Genomic DNA, 14,672 nt, shown 5'->3' with positions numbered 1-14,672 from the left:
GTAAATTTGGGACAGTCCCAGCAAACTTGGGACTGTTGGCAACTATGCATTACTTATATTGGTCATATGAATTTGATGCTTAACTAAAGGCATACTTAGTATTTGTCTATAGATGGCCCTGGGGGAAGAGGCCATGCTAAAGTTTACATATAAATACATTTTAAAGCTATACAGGACTTAAAGTGTGGCCTACTTGTGGGGTGGAGTTGAACCATCTGTGCCTAGTGTCTTAAATCCAGTACTGCTGACAAACATTGTTTTATTATAGGTGAGGAATAGGAATTTTGTGTTTATTTGTCAACAATACTTAGTTTATGGTTTGTATCTTTCAGATTAAAGAATCTATTTTTAGTATGAGACGGTACATAAAAGTCTCCTTGTTTGTTACAGTGGAAGCAGTGAGTATAAATATCTGTATACTGTTTGCTTGGATTCTCCTTATACTTGATATTCTATGGTCTCTGTATCGGATCAGAGGATGATGTCGTTATAAGAGCCTCATGCTGCATATTATGTCTTAGATTGGGGACATTTAATCCATTACAAATGTTTAGCAATTTTAGACCTTAGCTATTTATGCACTAGTTGCTAAAAATACACATTACTATTTACACACAATTAACTGGTTGCCGACACAGGACGAGTATGCTCGTCCTGAGCGGCGAGCACTTTGCGCATTAGGACGAGCATACTCGTCCTGTGTGACAGCCGTCCCTGCGCGCGTCTGTGCGCGCGATCGAGAACGGGGCAACGGCTGTAATACACAGCCACGGCCCCGCTCTGACAGCGGAGAGGAGAGAAACATCTTCTCTCCGCTGTTAACCCTTTGAACGCCGCGTTCAAAGAGAGGGGACTGCACATTGATCGCGTCACAGAAAATAACTGTGACGCGATCAAAGTCCACAACTCGTATGGCCAGACAGCCCAGGGTCCAGTGAAGGACCCCAGGGCTGTCTGAACATATTTCCTGTTGTTAGGGCATACTGAGGTATGCCCTAACAACTGCCTGTGTACGATCAGTAACAGGCTAATGTACTGGCATATAGATCTATGCCAGTACATTACAGTTACAAAATAAAAATCAAAATGATAAATCCCTTTATGGGATTAAAAAAAAAAGTTAAATGAATGCAAAAAAAAATTAATGATAAATAAATAAATAAAAAGTAAATAAAATACACAGAAACACACATTTTTTATAATAAATAAACTTTTTAAAATATAAGTCCCAAAACATGAAATAATATAGACATATTTGGTATCGCCACGACCGTAACAACCTGTACAACAAATGTATACCATTATTTATGATGATCGGTGTATGGTGTAAAAAAAATAATATTAAAACTGATGCGCAACTGCTTTTTTTCTGCATTTTAATCTAATTAAAATTTATAGAAATTAAACGATAATGTATTTGTACCAAAAAATGGTACGTACATAAAGTACAACTCGTCCCGCAAAAAACAAAGTCTCATACAACTACGTCGTACAAAAAATAAAAGCGTTATGAGCGTCAGGATGCAAAGAGGGAAATGTAAAAAAAATTGCTCTGTCCTCAAGGCTAAAATTGGCCGTGTCCTTAAGGGGTTAAAGTAAACAGGTAGACTGAAAGGGGTTTTTCCGTAATCATTATTTATCAGCTATTCACAGGATACGTCATAAATATTAGATTGATGGGGGTCCGACCTCTGGGACACCCACGATCACGAGAATGGGCTTACTTTGCCATTCCTCGAAGCCCCATAGGAATGGAGCGGTAGTGAACATGCTCGGCCACCGTTTCATTCATTTCGATGGAGCTTGTGAAGATAGCGCTCCGGACCTGTTGATAGGGCATAAATAATGATTGTGGAAAAACCGCATGACCTGCCTAAGTAGAGTCGTGTGTTAGTGCACCTTCCCTTATCCCTACCAATCCCTTCACCCCCACCTTTAGGAAAAAGACACGTGACACCGAGGTTGGATGTGAAATGGCCACAGCAGCCGTTTTATTAATTTCACAGTTTTAAAACAAATTAAATCCGAAACATTCGGATAACTAATTAGGAATCCACCAGAGAATTCCTCCTAATAATTCACATGACCCAACATGGGTCAGAATCATAAATAACAATTTAACGTTAACATTAGACCGAGCAGGGGCAGTCCTTGAAGCCATTTTAGATATTCCTTTTTTACACACCTCGAGTTAGCCATCTGCAAACCACTAATTACCTCCAGCCGTAAACCAGCTCGGAGGCACCGCTCACCTCTGCAGATGGCTCCAACCACCAGAAGTCCACTTCAAGGGGATAACACCCGATGAAGCCTTCAAGTGCTATACCGACCACTAGAAGTCCACTTCAAAGGGATAACACCCGATGAAGCCTTCGAGTGATATACCTTCCACCAGAAGACCACTTCAAAGGGATAACACCCGATGAAGTCTTCAACCATGTACCTTTTTTGGGGGACGCATACCCCCGATGCGACCCCCCCACCAATTTTGTACTGACTGGCCTCAAGGACTCCCCCCGCCACAGCGAAACAGGCCTTGACCACCTTAAGCCTGTGAGTTCCGCCACACCACCACCGCCCTTTCAATTCCTTCTGCTATTGCCAAGCTCCACAGATCAATCCCAACCTCGGTCAAATGAACCCCATCGCTCCTCCAGTAGTTCCCCACTCCTGACTCCAAGTCCCTGTGCCGAACGCAAATGCCCCCGTTTTTGGCTACAAATCGGGACACCGCGCGATTAACCTTAATGCGAGCCTTATTGACTCTTTCCACTGACCTAGCCAGCCGCCAATGTTTTCTTGGGACAATGTCCGACCACACAATTACCAACCTGGGATAAGAAACCCACAAACACAACATATCGTGTTTAATATCCCGCACCAACTCACGAAAAGGGCGGACTCCCAAATCGTTCCCACCCACGTGCAAGACCAAGATCTCCGGGACCCTATCAAGCCGGGCATATGTCTGGAATTCTGCTAACACCCTACTCCACGACATACCTCTAAATCCCAGCCAATGCAAAACCGCATCCTGTCGCGGAATGCGCAACTGGCGACCGTCCGGGCGGACGTCCGCCCTCAAAGCCCCCCAATGCACGTAAGAGTGGCCCAGCAACCACACCAAACACGGAGGCGGATCTGAAACGGAAAAGCAAGTTAAATACCACCACACAAAACATTCTTATAAGTGCAAACAGCAAAACTCATAACAGATGGGGGCGGACATAAGACCTAAATCTGTTGGACTCCCAACGACCGATGCGCCGCACCCCCTCATCATCCAACCCCCAGCGCCCTGCTTCCGTTGCTGCGCCAATCCTGAAGGAATGAGATGAGTACGCGTCCGCCGCGACACCGACCGCCGCCAAACATTTTTTGAATACAGCTCTAAATTGAAATCTAGACAAAAATAACCCGTCCTCGTGACATAGCAATGGCAACTCCGGAGACCCCACTTGTGGCTTAAAACCCTGCCTGCACGCCACCGGGCACATAGCCGAACCCGGGAGAGCGAACAACACTATCAGCTTCCCCTTTCCTAATTGGTCAGTTTTTGACCGACGCAACCATACCTCCAGCCGATCTGTATATAGGCTCACGTCTCTCAGTCTCAACCCCCCAGCTTGCTTGGTACTCGGCGAAACCAACTCGCCGATTCTAAATGCCCCAAAGAACGCCAAAGAAAAAGCTAACCGAAACAACCTCATCTCGGCCGAAGAACGACAGACCGATGCTAATGATCCGCCCAAAGAGCTCAGCAGAGAAAACGACACAGGCCTTCTACGATCTGCCTCGACCCTACCTCGGCGCAAACCCTTCAAAGCCTGCCCCACTAAGAATTCCTTAGACACATCCCTAAAGCCCCGTAACTTGAAACCAAACGCCACCGCCGACATGAAACGGTTAACCTTTGCCAATGAAAACCCCGCCTCCCAGGCGTCCCCTAACCAGTACAAAAGTGCCACCAACCTGTCTCTATCCGTGTTGACGTCACCCAACTCTCTTACCCACTCCTCCCACTGCCTCCAACAAGCAGAATAAGCACTCCACGTTGAGCGCGCCAAAGACCTTTCCACCAATCGTTCTACGGGACCGAGACCAGATCCCAAAGATGTTCCGGGCAGACCAAGCCGAGACGTTCCGCTCCCGGTGCCAATTGCCGAAACCGGTCCCACTGCGAGCGAGAAAGAGCATCAGCGATACAATTCCGTACCCCCGGCACGTGCACCGCCACCACCCACGCGTTCAATGACAAGCACACCAACACTAAATGTCGCAACAACTGAATTACCGGAGGAGAGGACGCCGTGATGTTGTTAATGGCCAGCACCACCCCCATGTTGTCGCAATAAAAACGAACCTTCTTATCCCTGAGCCTGTCCCCCCAGATGGTCGCCGCAACCACGATGGGGAACAGCTCGAGCAGGGCCAGATTCCGCGTGAGTCCACTGGACACCCAGCTAGCCGGCCATTGACCCGCGCACCACGGACCCCCCCCATAAGCTCCAAAACCGCCCGCTCCAGCTGCATCCGTAAAAATATTCAAATCACTCGTATCCTGCGCTGGAGCCATCCATAGCGACCGACCGTTATACTGGCCCAAGAAGTCATCCCATACCTGCAAATCAGCCCGATGCTCCTCCTTGAGCCGTACGAAGTGATGTGCCGCACGCACTCCCGCCGTAGCCGCCGCCAACCGTCTACCAAACACCCTCCCCATTGGCATAATCCGGCAGGCGAAATTCAACTTCCCCAGCAACGACTGAATCTCCCGCAGCGTAATTTTCTTTAACTTGCAAGCCCGACGTACCTCCTGACTCAAAGCCCCCAACTTATCCATCGGAAGACGACACTCCATAGCCACCGAATCTATCTCAATTCCCAAAAAACAAATCGTCGTTACCGGGCCCTCAGTCTTTTCTGGCGCCAAAGGGATCCCAAAATCCCTCGCAACCTTCTGCAGTGCATGAAGCAGATTACCGCAAACCGGCAAACCTCCCGGGCCGACGCACAAGAAATCGTCTAAGTAATGTATCAACGAATCGACCCCGGCTACACCCTTCGTCACCCACTCCACGAAGCTACTAAAAGCCTCGAAGTACGCGCAAGAAAGGGAACACCCCATCGGAAGGCACCGATCCACGTAAAAAGCCCCATTCCAAAAACAACCCAACAGCCGTTGGCTTTCTGGATGAACAGGCAACAACCTGAACGCCGCCTCGATGTCGGTTTTTGCGAGCAGCGCGCCTGGACCCGCAGCACGAACTAACCCCACCGCTTTATCGAATGAGGTATACACTACGGAGCACAACTCATGATCAATCCCGTCATTTACCGACGAACCCTTGGGAAACGATAAGTGCTGAATCAACCGGAATTTTTGGGGCTCGCGCTTTGGAACAATACCCAATGGGGACACAACTAAATCTTTTATTGGCGGATCAATAAAAGGCCCCGCCATGCGGCCTAACGAAACTTCTTTAAACAACTTTTTCGACACGACCTCAGCATGCAAGTAGGCCGATTTAAGGTTCCTCCGCGTAACCGGGACCTCATAAGGAGGCGGAGGAATAATAAAACCAACACTAAACCCTTCGTAAAGCAACTTCGCCGCAGCCCTATCCGGATACTCATTTAGATAGGGGGCCATCCTTTCCACCCTCACCGGTGACAACCCCTTGACCAGCCGAGGAGGACTGGTTCCCTGACCTCTTTTTCCGCATACATTTTGCCGCCCCATGGGATGCACCATTACACTCCGAACACACGTGCTTGAACTTGCACGTGGCCCCGAACTTACACTGGCCATCGTTGAATTGCCAGCAGAATCCCAACTTTGCCCCACCGCCCTGTCCGACCTGACTGGACTGGCCCCCTTGGCCAACGCTCCCGGGAAAGGGCTGCCTAACCGGAGCCGTGACCCTTAACCAGAGAGCAATATCCTTCTGGTCCCACTGAATCGCCGGCCGAACCGCTTTACGCTGACGGAATTGCTCATCGTATCTGAGCCAAGCCTGCCCCCCGTACACCCGATGAGCCTCCCCAATGGCGTCAAAATAACAAAACAACGCCGAACAATTTTCCGGCGCCTTTTCCCCTATTACACTGGCTAAGATGGCGAACGCCTGCGACCAATTAACGAACGTCTGCGGGATAAGCCTATACCGCCGACGCTCCTCCTCGTCCTTCTTGCTCTCATCCCGCTTGCTCCTATCCAAATTGAATTTAGCAAGCGGCAGAAGAGAAAAAATCTCAACGTATTCGTCCTTCCAAATACGCTCACGCACCTCCTGCTTTAAGTGCGCCCCCAACGGACCTTCAAAGCAAACATATACCTCCCCGCGAGCACGATCATCAATACGCACCCGATCGCCGTCTTTTTGGGCCTCGGTCTGTACCGACACCGCGACCGCCTCCGTAGCCGCCATTACGGGGCGCGCCTGTAACAATCCCACTTCCCTGGGGCCTTCCCAAACTACCGCCGGGGACACCTCCGTAACTACTGGCGCCGCCGCCCTATCTAGACGCCCGACCAGCTCCCGCAAGCAACCCACCAAGTCCGCTAGACCCGCGCCGTCGCGCCCGCCCGCGCCACTACCGGCCACCGATCCGACGCTAGCAGCCCCCCTGCCGACACCCGACATAAAAATCGCTGGATACGACAAAGATGGAGTTATGCACTCACCGGGCTGCACAGGCGCTGTGTTCCCGTCAGCCGGACCATCCTGCCCTCGCCGATACACGTCCAGTTCACCGTCTTCCAGCTCCTCTCTCGCCGACGACTGGCCATCCCACCGACATCTCCGAACCGGGGATGATGACACGCTGGCAGATGGGCCGGCAACCTGCCGCCCGACCGCTGGGATCCAAACTTCCGACCGGACCTGTTGCCTCGACGTCGCTGCAGGTCTAGGCGTCCGTCTCGACGATCCTGATGAAGCCTGCCCCCTGGCCGGAGCATCACCAGGCGGGGCGGCCGTAACCAGTCTTCCCGATCTTGCATCTGATGGGGGGGGGGTGACAGGGAGCCCGGCCTGCGACTCCCTGAGAACCGCCGGACCCCGTCGCGGCCTGGGATTCCTGCCAGGACGCAGGGCCTGGGAAGGGATGGTCCTCCCAGCTGCCTGGCCTGCAGCGTCCATATTAGGGCTCCCCCTGCGACGCCGTGTCCGCGGGACCACCTCAGGGCTGAGGCGTTCTGGAGGTCGGGACCGCCGGGAGCGACGGGCAGACCCGGCCTGAGTCACCGTCACCCCCGGCGACGCTCTCTGCCTCCTCTGAGCAGGAGCGGGTGTTGTAAACTCCCCCCCCGCCGCCATATTACTGCCAGGAAGGGGGCCGGGGGAGGGGAGCCTGTCCCCCACTTCAACAGACCTCATATGCCGTGCCTGACGTGGCGAATCGGCGTCGGGGATCATTGTAAGTGCAGCCACGGTCTCCTCCAACCAACCGGGACCGTGGTGCACAGCAGCGGCACGCAGCCGCGCAAGCATATCAGCCTCAGACATGACGTAACAGAGCGGGGCAACGGGAGCTTACTTGGGTGAGTGGTTACTTCTCCCGCTGCTTCCGGCTCACTGCCGAAAAACAGCGGGAAGCTCCGTAACGGCCCCCTAACTCCTCCCTGTCCCTCGTCCACCTCTAACTTTCCCTACAAAGTTAACCCTTTCCCTCCTAGGGCTGTCATGGAGGCTTCCCTCCTAAGCCCTGCAGGCTGCGTCCAGCCTCGTCTTTAATTAAAGAGATGTTACTTTATGTACTGTGGAGTATACAGCCCTCCATGTTCTGTACATTAGAGTATATTTTGCATCACAATCTGTCTTATGTTTACATGTAATGGAATGTACTACATCCTTAATTCTGCTTAATATATAAAATATGCAGAAAAATTAACAAAACATTAAACGCAAGTTGGGGATGAGTCTGATATGTATGTACTGTATGGACTGTACTTTATACATATAACGGGAAGGGACACAGATAATCTCTTGTATCAGGAGCATCAAGAGATTGTGATATATATATATATATATATATATATATATATATATATATATATATATATATATAGTCTACTAAGTTTCCATGTTTTAAAGCAACAGCAGTCTTTGATTCCAGACCCTTAGTAATATCATAATCCATTGCTTGTTTCACTTTCATTTTCAAAGGCCAGTTAGTATTGTAAAGTGTGGTAATTAATTTTGACCTCCGCCTCATCTATAGAGGATAGGATTTGTCAGCTCTACGGACAAGCCTGTTTTAGTGCATTCTCCATGAAATAACAATTCTGGAGCATCTTCCCTTGCATTGTGCCATTCCTTTGTTATTCTTCCTGGAAATGTATGAATAAAATAACAACTGGGTGTTACCATTCCCCTTGTCAATATGGTAAGTTCCTACACAGTTTGACACTAGGAACTGATTTGACTGTATCTGACTGTGACCATTACCCATTGACAAGGGGAATGGTCATGCCCAGTTGTTAATTTATTAATACATTTCCAGGAGGTAAAACAGAGGAATAAGCCGAGTTTTAAGAAAAGATGCTCTAAAATTCTTATCTCATGGGCAGTATTTACTGAAACGGACATGTCAGGAGAGATGACAGTTGTTTTTTTTTATAGATCAATGCATGGTAACTTAAAGGGCTAGTAGCAGAGATGTAACTTGAAGCTCCTGATACAAGAGATTATCTGTGTCCCTTCCCTAAGAACCGATGATTTAGCATGCTCCCTGTATGTATACAGTATGTAATATGAAGTACTTTGTTAGTGACCTACATTTAATGGGATTACTGCATTAATTAGACACTGTATGTCACCACATTTCTGTCCTGCCTACTCGTGACATCACTGGTATTAGGTTGCATGGAAGCCTATGAGGCCTCCGGATGTTGGTGCCTCCTTGTGATGGCTACATCTGCATCTCCTATACCTACACCACATGTACAAATATGATACATATTGGTCTGTGTTGTATAGAAATTTTTTTGCTTGTCAATAATTTCAGCAAATCTATCTTTTCCAATATTTTAATGGACTATGTTACATTAGCTCTTACAGATTTTTTTTGTTCACATATCTATTACAGTACAAAATCCTAGGTGCCCATCCAAAAACTGTCATTACTAATTTACTCCAAGTATTTAGTTATGTTAACACAGTAAGTACAGTTGTTATTTTTCTATTCTTCAATGAAATGTCTTAGTGTTTTTTGTAAGTTTATTGAATTTAATTTTAAAGTTTAGATTTTGAATTAAGATGCATAAAAAGTTGAGTAAATCCTGAGTTACAGTACGGTTTTTGATCCAAAGCTGTATTGACAATTCTAAAGGCTTCAGAGCTGAAATTTCCTGGCTTCCCTTGCTGGCTCAATGTCTGTACAGAATATGCTCCGGTGATTGGTATTCAGGGAAGTGTGGTTTTTATACAAGACACTGCATTGATGGAAGAAAAAAAAAAACTTTACCACTTCATTATAGGAGCTTGGCTAAGGTGTTAGTTGTATATCTGTTGACAAACTTGTCGAAAGGTGCGACTAGCAACCATCAGAATTATGAATGCAGCTCTGTAATACAATACAATACAATACAATACAATACAATACAATACAATGCAATACAAGCTGTAAGTCAGGACCAGTGCATGATAGGTAATGCAATGTATTTGCAGTTACTCAACTGTTTATGTAGATTTTATATATATATATATATATATATATATATATATATATATATATATGGTAGAGAAAAGCAGTACTTCAAAGGTACACAGTAGAAAGGTGCCATGTGTCCATGACCGTCATCCAGACGGTCCTTTTAGATACAGCAAGAAAGAAATGATCGCAGCACTCCAGTAGTAGATGCAAAACGAAGGCTTGAGTAAGATCCTGCTGAGAGGACTGAAACGTAGCAATTTCTACATGGGTTAAATAAACCACAATTCATTTTGCAACTACCACTGGAGTGCTGCGATCATTTCTTTGTTGCTATATATATATATATATATATATATATATATATATATATATATATATATATATATATATACAGTTAGGTCCATAATTATTTTGACAGTGACACAAGTTTTGGCATTGGCATGCATGGCTGCCAAAGACACTGGGTCACTAGTGTTTATTGATGACGTGACTGAAGACAGAAGCAGTCGGATGAATTCTGAAGTGTTCAGGGATTTACTTTCTGTTCAGATTCAACCAAATGCAGCAAGGCTGATTGTCCATCTGTACTGTGAAGCAACGTCCAATGACCCAAAAAAAACTGCGATGACCCAAAACATAAGCAACCCAGGAATTTAAGGCAAAGAAGTGGAATATTCTGCAATGACCAAGTCAATCACCAGATCTCAACCCGATCGAGCATGCATGTCACTTGCTTAAGACAAAACGTAAACTTGCAGAAAGACCCACAAAGTGAAGACAGCTGCAGTAAAGGCCTGGCAAGGCATCACAAAGGAGGAAACCCAGCGTTTGGTGATGTCCATGGGTTCCAGACTTCAGGCAGTCATTGCCTGCAAAGGATTCTCTACAAAGTATTAAAAAAACATTTTATTTATGGTAATGTTAAATTGTCCAATTACTTTTGAGCCCCTGAAATGAGGAGGCTGGGTAGAAAAATGGTTGCAATTCCTAAACGTTTCACAGGATATTTTTGTTCAACCCTTTGAATTAAACCTGAAAGTCTACACTTCAATTGCATCTCAGTTATTTCATTTCAAATCCAATGTGGTGGCATGCAGAGCCCAAATCATGAAGATTGTGTCACTGTCCAAATAATTCTGAACCTAACCGTATATATACATATATATAATTTTTTTTATTTTACGATACAGTGGTGTTTAACCCCTTCTCGACATTTGACGTATCCATACGCCAAAGTCGGGTAGGGGAAGTATGGAGCGGGCTCACGGAGTGAACCAGCTCTATACGATGCGGGTGCCGGCTGTTTGTTACAGCCGAAACTTCAGAGAAACGAGATGCATCGCGCTCGAGCGCGATACCGCTCGTTTAACTCATTAAATGCTGCGGTCAATAGCGACCACAGCATTTAAATCGTTAGAAAGAGGGGAGCGGCCCCCTCTAACAGCTCATCACTCCCCCTGCAATGCAATCGCACGGGGGGGGGGGGGGGGCGATGGTTGCTATGGCTGCCTTTGGGCCTAATGAAGTTCCCCAGGTCCGCCATTTTTGTGCACCTAGTAAGCCCTGCCTCCGGTAACGATCGCTAGTTGAAGTCCCCTAGAGGGACTAATAAGAAAAGTAAAAATGAGTTAGATAAAGTTTTTTTTTTGTGTAAAAAAAATAAATAAATATATTAAAAGTTCAAAAAACCCCCCTTTTCCCATTTTCCCCCCTAGAGCACAGTAAAAAAAATAAAATAAACATAATTGGTATCACCGCGTCCGTAAAAGTCTGAACTATTACAATATATCATTATATAACCCGCACGGTGAACGTCATAAAAAAAATAAATTGTAAATGCCAGAATCTCTATTTTTTGGTCACCCACAAAAATGTAAATAAGAAGTGATCGAACCATCGCATGTACACCAAAATGGTATTATTAAAATCTACAGCTTATCCCGCAAAAAATAAGCCCTCATACCACTTAATCGACAGAAAAATAAAAAACTTATGGCTCTCGGAATTTGGCGACACAAAATAAATTTAATTTTTTACACTTAGGTTTTTACTTGTAAAAGGTAGTAAAATATAGAAAAAAACTATATATATTTGGTATCGCCATAATCATATTGACCCACAGAATAAAGTTAGCATGTTGTTTTAATTGCACAGTGAATTCCGTAAAAACGGCGCGCAAAAAACCATGGAGGAATCGTTGTTTTTTTTCATTTTTACCCCACAAATATTTATTTTCCCGTTTCCTAGTACATTATATGTCAAAATAAATGGTGCTACAAAAAACTACACCTTGTCCCGCAAAAATCAAGCCCTCATAGTACTATATCGATGGAAAAATAAAGACGTTATGGCTTTTGGAAGGTGGGGAGGAAAAAATGAAAATGAAAATCTGAAAAAGGGCTGCGGCGGGAAGGGGTTAAAGGTGGACATATTCTTTAAAGCGGTTGTCCCATCAGGGCATATGAATATCATAGAGTGGGTTCCTCCACCTGGGACCCTCCTCTATTAGCCTTAGTGTAGGGGTACTGTATAGAGCTGCTCCTACTTTGGAGAAATCAGTGCTACCATGTATGACATGGTTGCCCAGTCAATTGAATGGGCGCTGTGCAATGCTACTTCCCTGAATTAAAATGCATGGCTACTTGAAATTAAGGCAGCCTCCCAGCATAGAGGGACGGGTTGACTTGAGGAGAGGCTGTAGAGATGGAAAAAATCCTTTAATTGACATGATAGCTCATTTTACCCATTCATAAAAACCAGAAATGAATACTGAACAATAAACAAATAAAACAAGATAAACCATTTACATTTTGTACAAAAGTAAGGCAGAATTGTTGTGTGCTGTCTACTATAGCCCATTAATCCAAATCTTTTATTCCATGTTCATGCTCTTTTGTAGAAGTTTGTTCCACTTAAAATGGAAGTATTTCTATCTACTGTCGATCTGTGGACAGATTCAGATCTATTTGTCATAGCAGACAGTGTAAGTGACACACTAGAGAACTTCATTGAATGGCTGTCAGGACTACCCTCTAACCGGAGAAGTTTTAATTATCCTTTATTAATTGTGTAAGTACTGACTTTCCTGTTCAATAGTGAATGTATATCAGTCTGAAACACTGATTTATTTACCTTTATAACGGTGTAAAATCTCAGTTACATTTATTCCAACCAGTGGGGCCACAATGTGGCTCACAAGACATGTGTGGGTCATGGGCCTCTTAAACGCAGCTTCTAACTAGCCAACCCCATGGCAAGCATCCAGGACTCTGTGAGATAGTTCTGTATTTTTGGCACTTGTACCTTTCTGCCTTTTCTTCTCCAGTGCTCATCTCTGACTAGAGATTGGCACAGGAAGATAGAGCTACATTGAAGTGCCTACTGAAATGTAAGTTCCTGTTAGAGGGGTAGACAACAGTGCAAGACAAGGCAGCTGACAAGTATGTTGTATATTTAGGACATTGTGCCAGACACATTTGCACTAGCACTTCTCTGGCTGACACATTTGTATAGGAGCTGTTACTCTGTGGCTACTGCTATGTGATGAGAATTATTTAATGCATACAACTACGTAGCTGGTAAAATAAAATGGGTGATTTTCTGTTCTACGCTACTTCATGGACACAAAAGTTAGCAATAGCTGTAGGTTGGCCCAACTGTGTAGTACTACGTCGCCCTAGTGTGGAGACTTTGCAAACGAGTCATTTGCATCACTAACTGCACAGCTTTGGCACCCTTTGGCTAAGAACACAAACTTATCTTGAGGTTATGTCACAGGCCGTAGAAATTAGTGACGGGGCCAACTGGAAGTGTGGACCCACTGTGTTGCCAACGGAATTGGCGTTGGGCAAAACTGGAAGGCAGAGTCTAATGGATAGCTAGGTGTTCACCCTTTAACCTCCATGAGGAGATGTGGACTTGGGCGCTATAATCTCCAGATCACTAGACCCAGAGTAGTCTCTGTTGGCAACAGTCGACGTAGACAGGCAATGTATAGGGCAGGCGGTAGACATTCACTAGTGGTTAGCAGAGACAGAGGTCAGGACAGGTGGCAGACGGTCATCAAGGTGAACAGGCAAAAGGTCAGGGCAGGCAGCAGACAAGAATGGTCAAATTCAAGCAGGGTCAGCTTGCTTGACAAAGACTCCTGCGTGGGTCGATACGTTGTATGCTTAACTTTGGGGCTGTGTTAAACACCTGAACTTTCCAACATGGATGCAGATTTCTTTACATTGGTAAGTATACAGCGGCGGGAGCAGGCGGCGGCCATTACAGTTTACAACTAAGGAGTGGGGTTAGAGTGCGGCACACATCTGAGAAATTAGCTTTTGCAGAGGCCTCCATGTTTGAGGCCCCTGAATTATATCTAGCCATTATTGTGGCTACCAAAAGGCAGTTAGCCGGCCGAACCTGCATTATAAAGTTAGCTACACATTCAGTACTAAATAGGTGCTAATACTTATCTTCTTCTTTTTATTAGTGACGGACCAGGAGTTGGAAAGACCTATTTTGGACGGATGTGCTCTAGCAACAATGGGGCAGTACTTACGGTATCAGTCATCTCTAGATGAGCTTAGAATTTTACACGAATGATACATGAAAAGCAGAAGCCTTACTATAGATATTAGCCAAAAATAGTACTGTCTATATTTCCAAATATTCATATTTGTAGGAAGTGTTTATTATATGATGATGAAAATTATTAATGTGATGCTGATTATGATGATGAAGATTGTGATTATGGTGATAAAGACGATTATGATGATAATGATCATCACCATTATTATCATTGTCTTTATTAGTAGCAGTTAATATGATGAATTCATTTTATTTGTGAGATTTCAGCAAATCCTAATTTTCTGTACACATATTCTTTGATTACAATACAGAAAAGTTGAACTATTTTGTTTTTTGGAATAAACCAATCACCACAGGGATCCACATCTGTTGACTTTCCTCAATTATTAAAGTGTGACAGAAATACATCCCTAAGGCTATGTTCACACTTAGTA

General features: G+C 45.3%; 1 protein-coding gene across 2 annotated transcripts in view; it reads left to right on the top strand.

Annotated features, from left to right (window-relative positions):
• The window catches only part of LOC142748213 (disintegrin and metalloproteinase domain-containing protein 9-like), a 58,988-nt gene that overhangs the window by 16,720 nt on the left and 27,596 nt on the right, over window positions 1–14,672 (top strand). For both annotated transcript variants that reach the window (XM_075855329.1, XM_075855327.1), the window contains 4 exons: window positions 333–398; window positions 9,094–9,165; window positions 12,560–12,729; window positions 14,141–14,210. In XM_075855329.1, the coding sequence (XP_075711444.1) occupies window positions 333–398; window positions 9,094–9,165; window positions 12,560–12,729; window positions 14,141–14,210 (378 nt within the window). The remainder of the gene's footprint in view (window positions 1–332; window positions 399–9,093; window positions 9,166–12,559; window positions 12,730–14,140; window positions 14,211–14,672) is intronic.

The sequence above is a fragment of the Rhinoderma darwinii genome, chromosome 3 (assembly GCF_050947455.1).
Source record: "Rhinoderma darwinii isolate aRhiDar2 chromosome 3, aRhiDar2.hap1, whole genome shotgun sequence".
Lineage (NCBI taxonomy): Eukaryota > Metazoa > Chordata > Amphibia > Anura > Rhinodermatidae > Rhinoderma > Rhinoderma darwinii.
The sequence above is the reverse complement of the archived record's forward strand: the minus strand, read 5'-3'. Positions and strand labels throughout refer to the sequence as shown.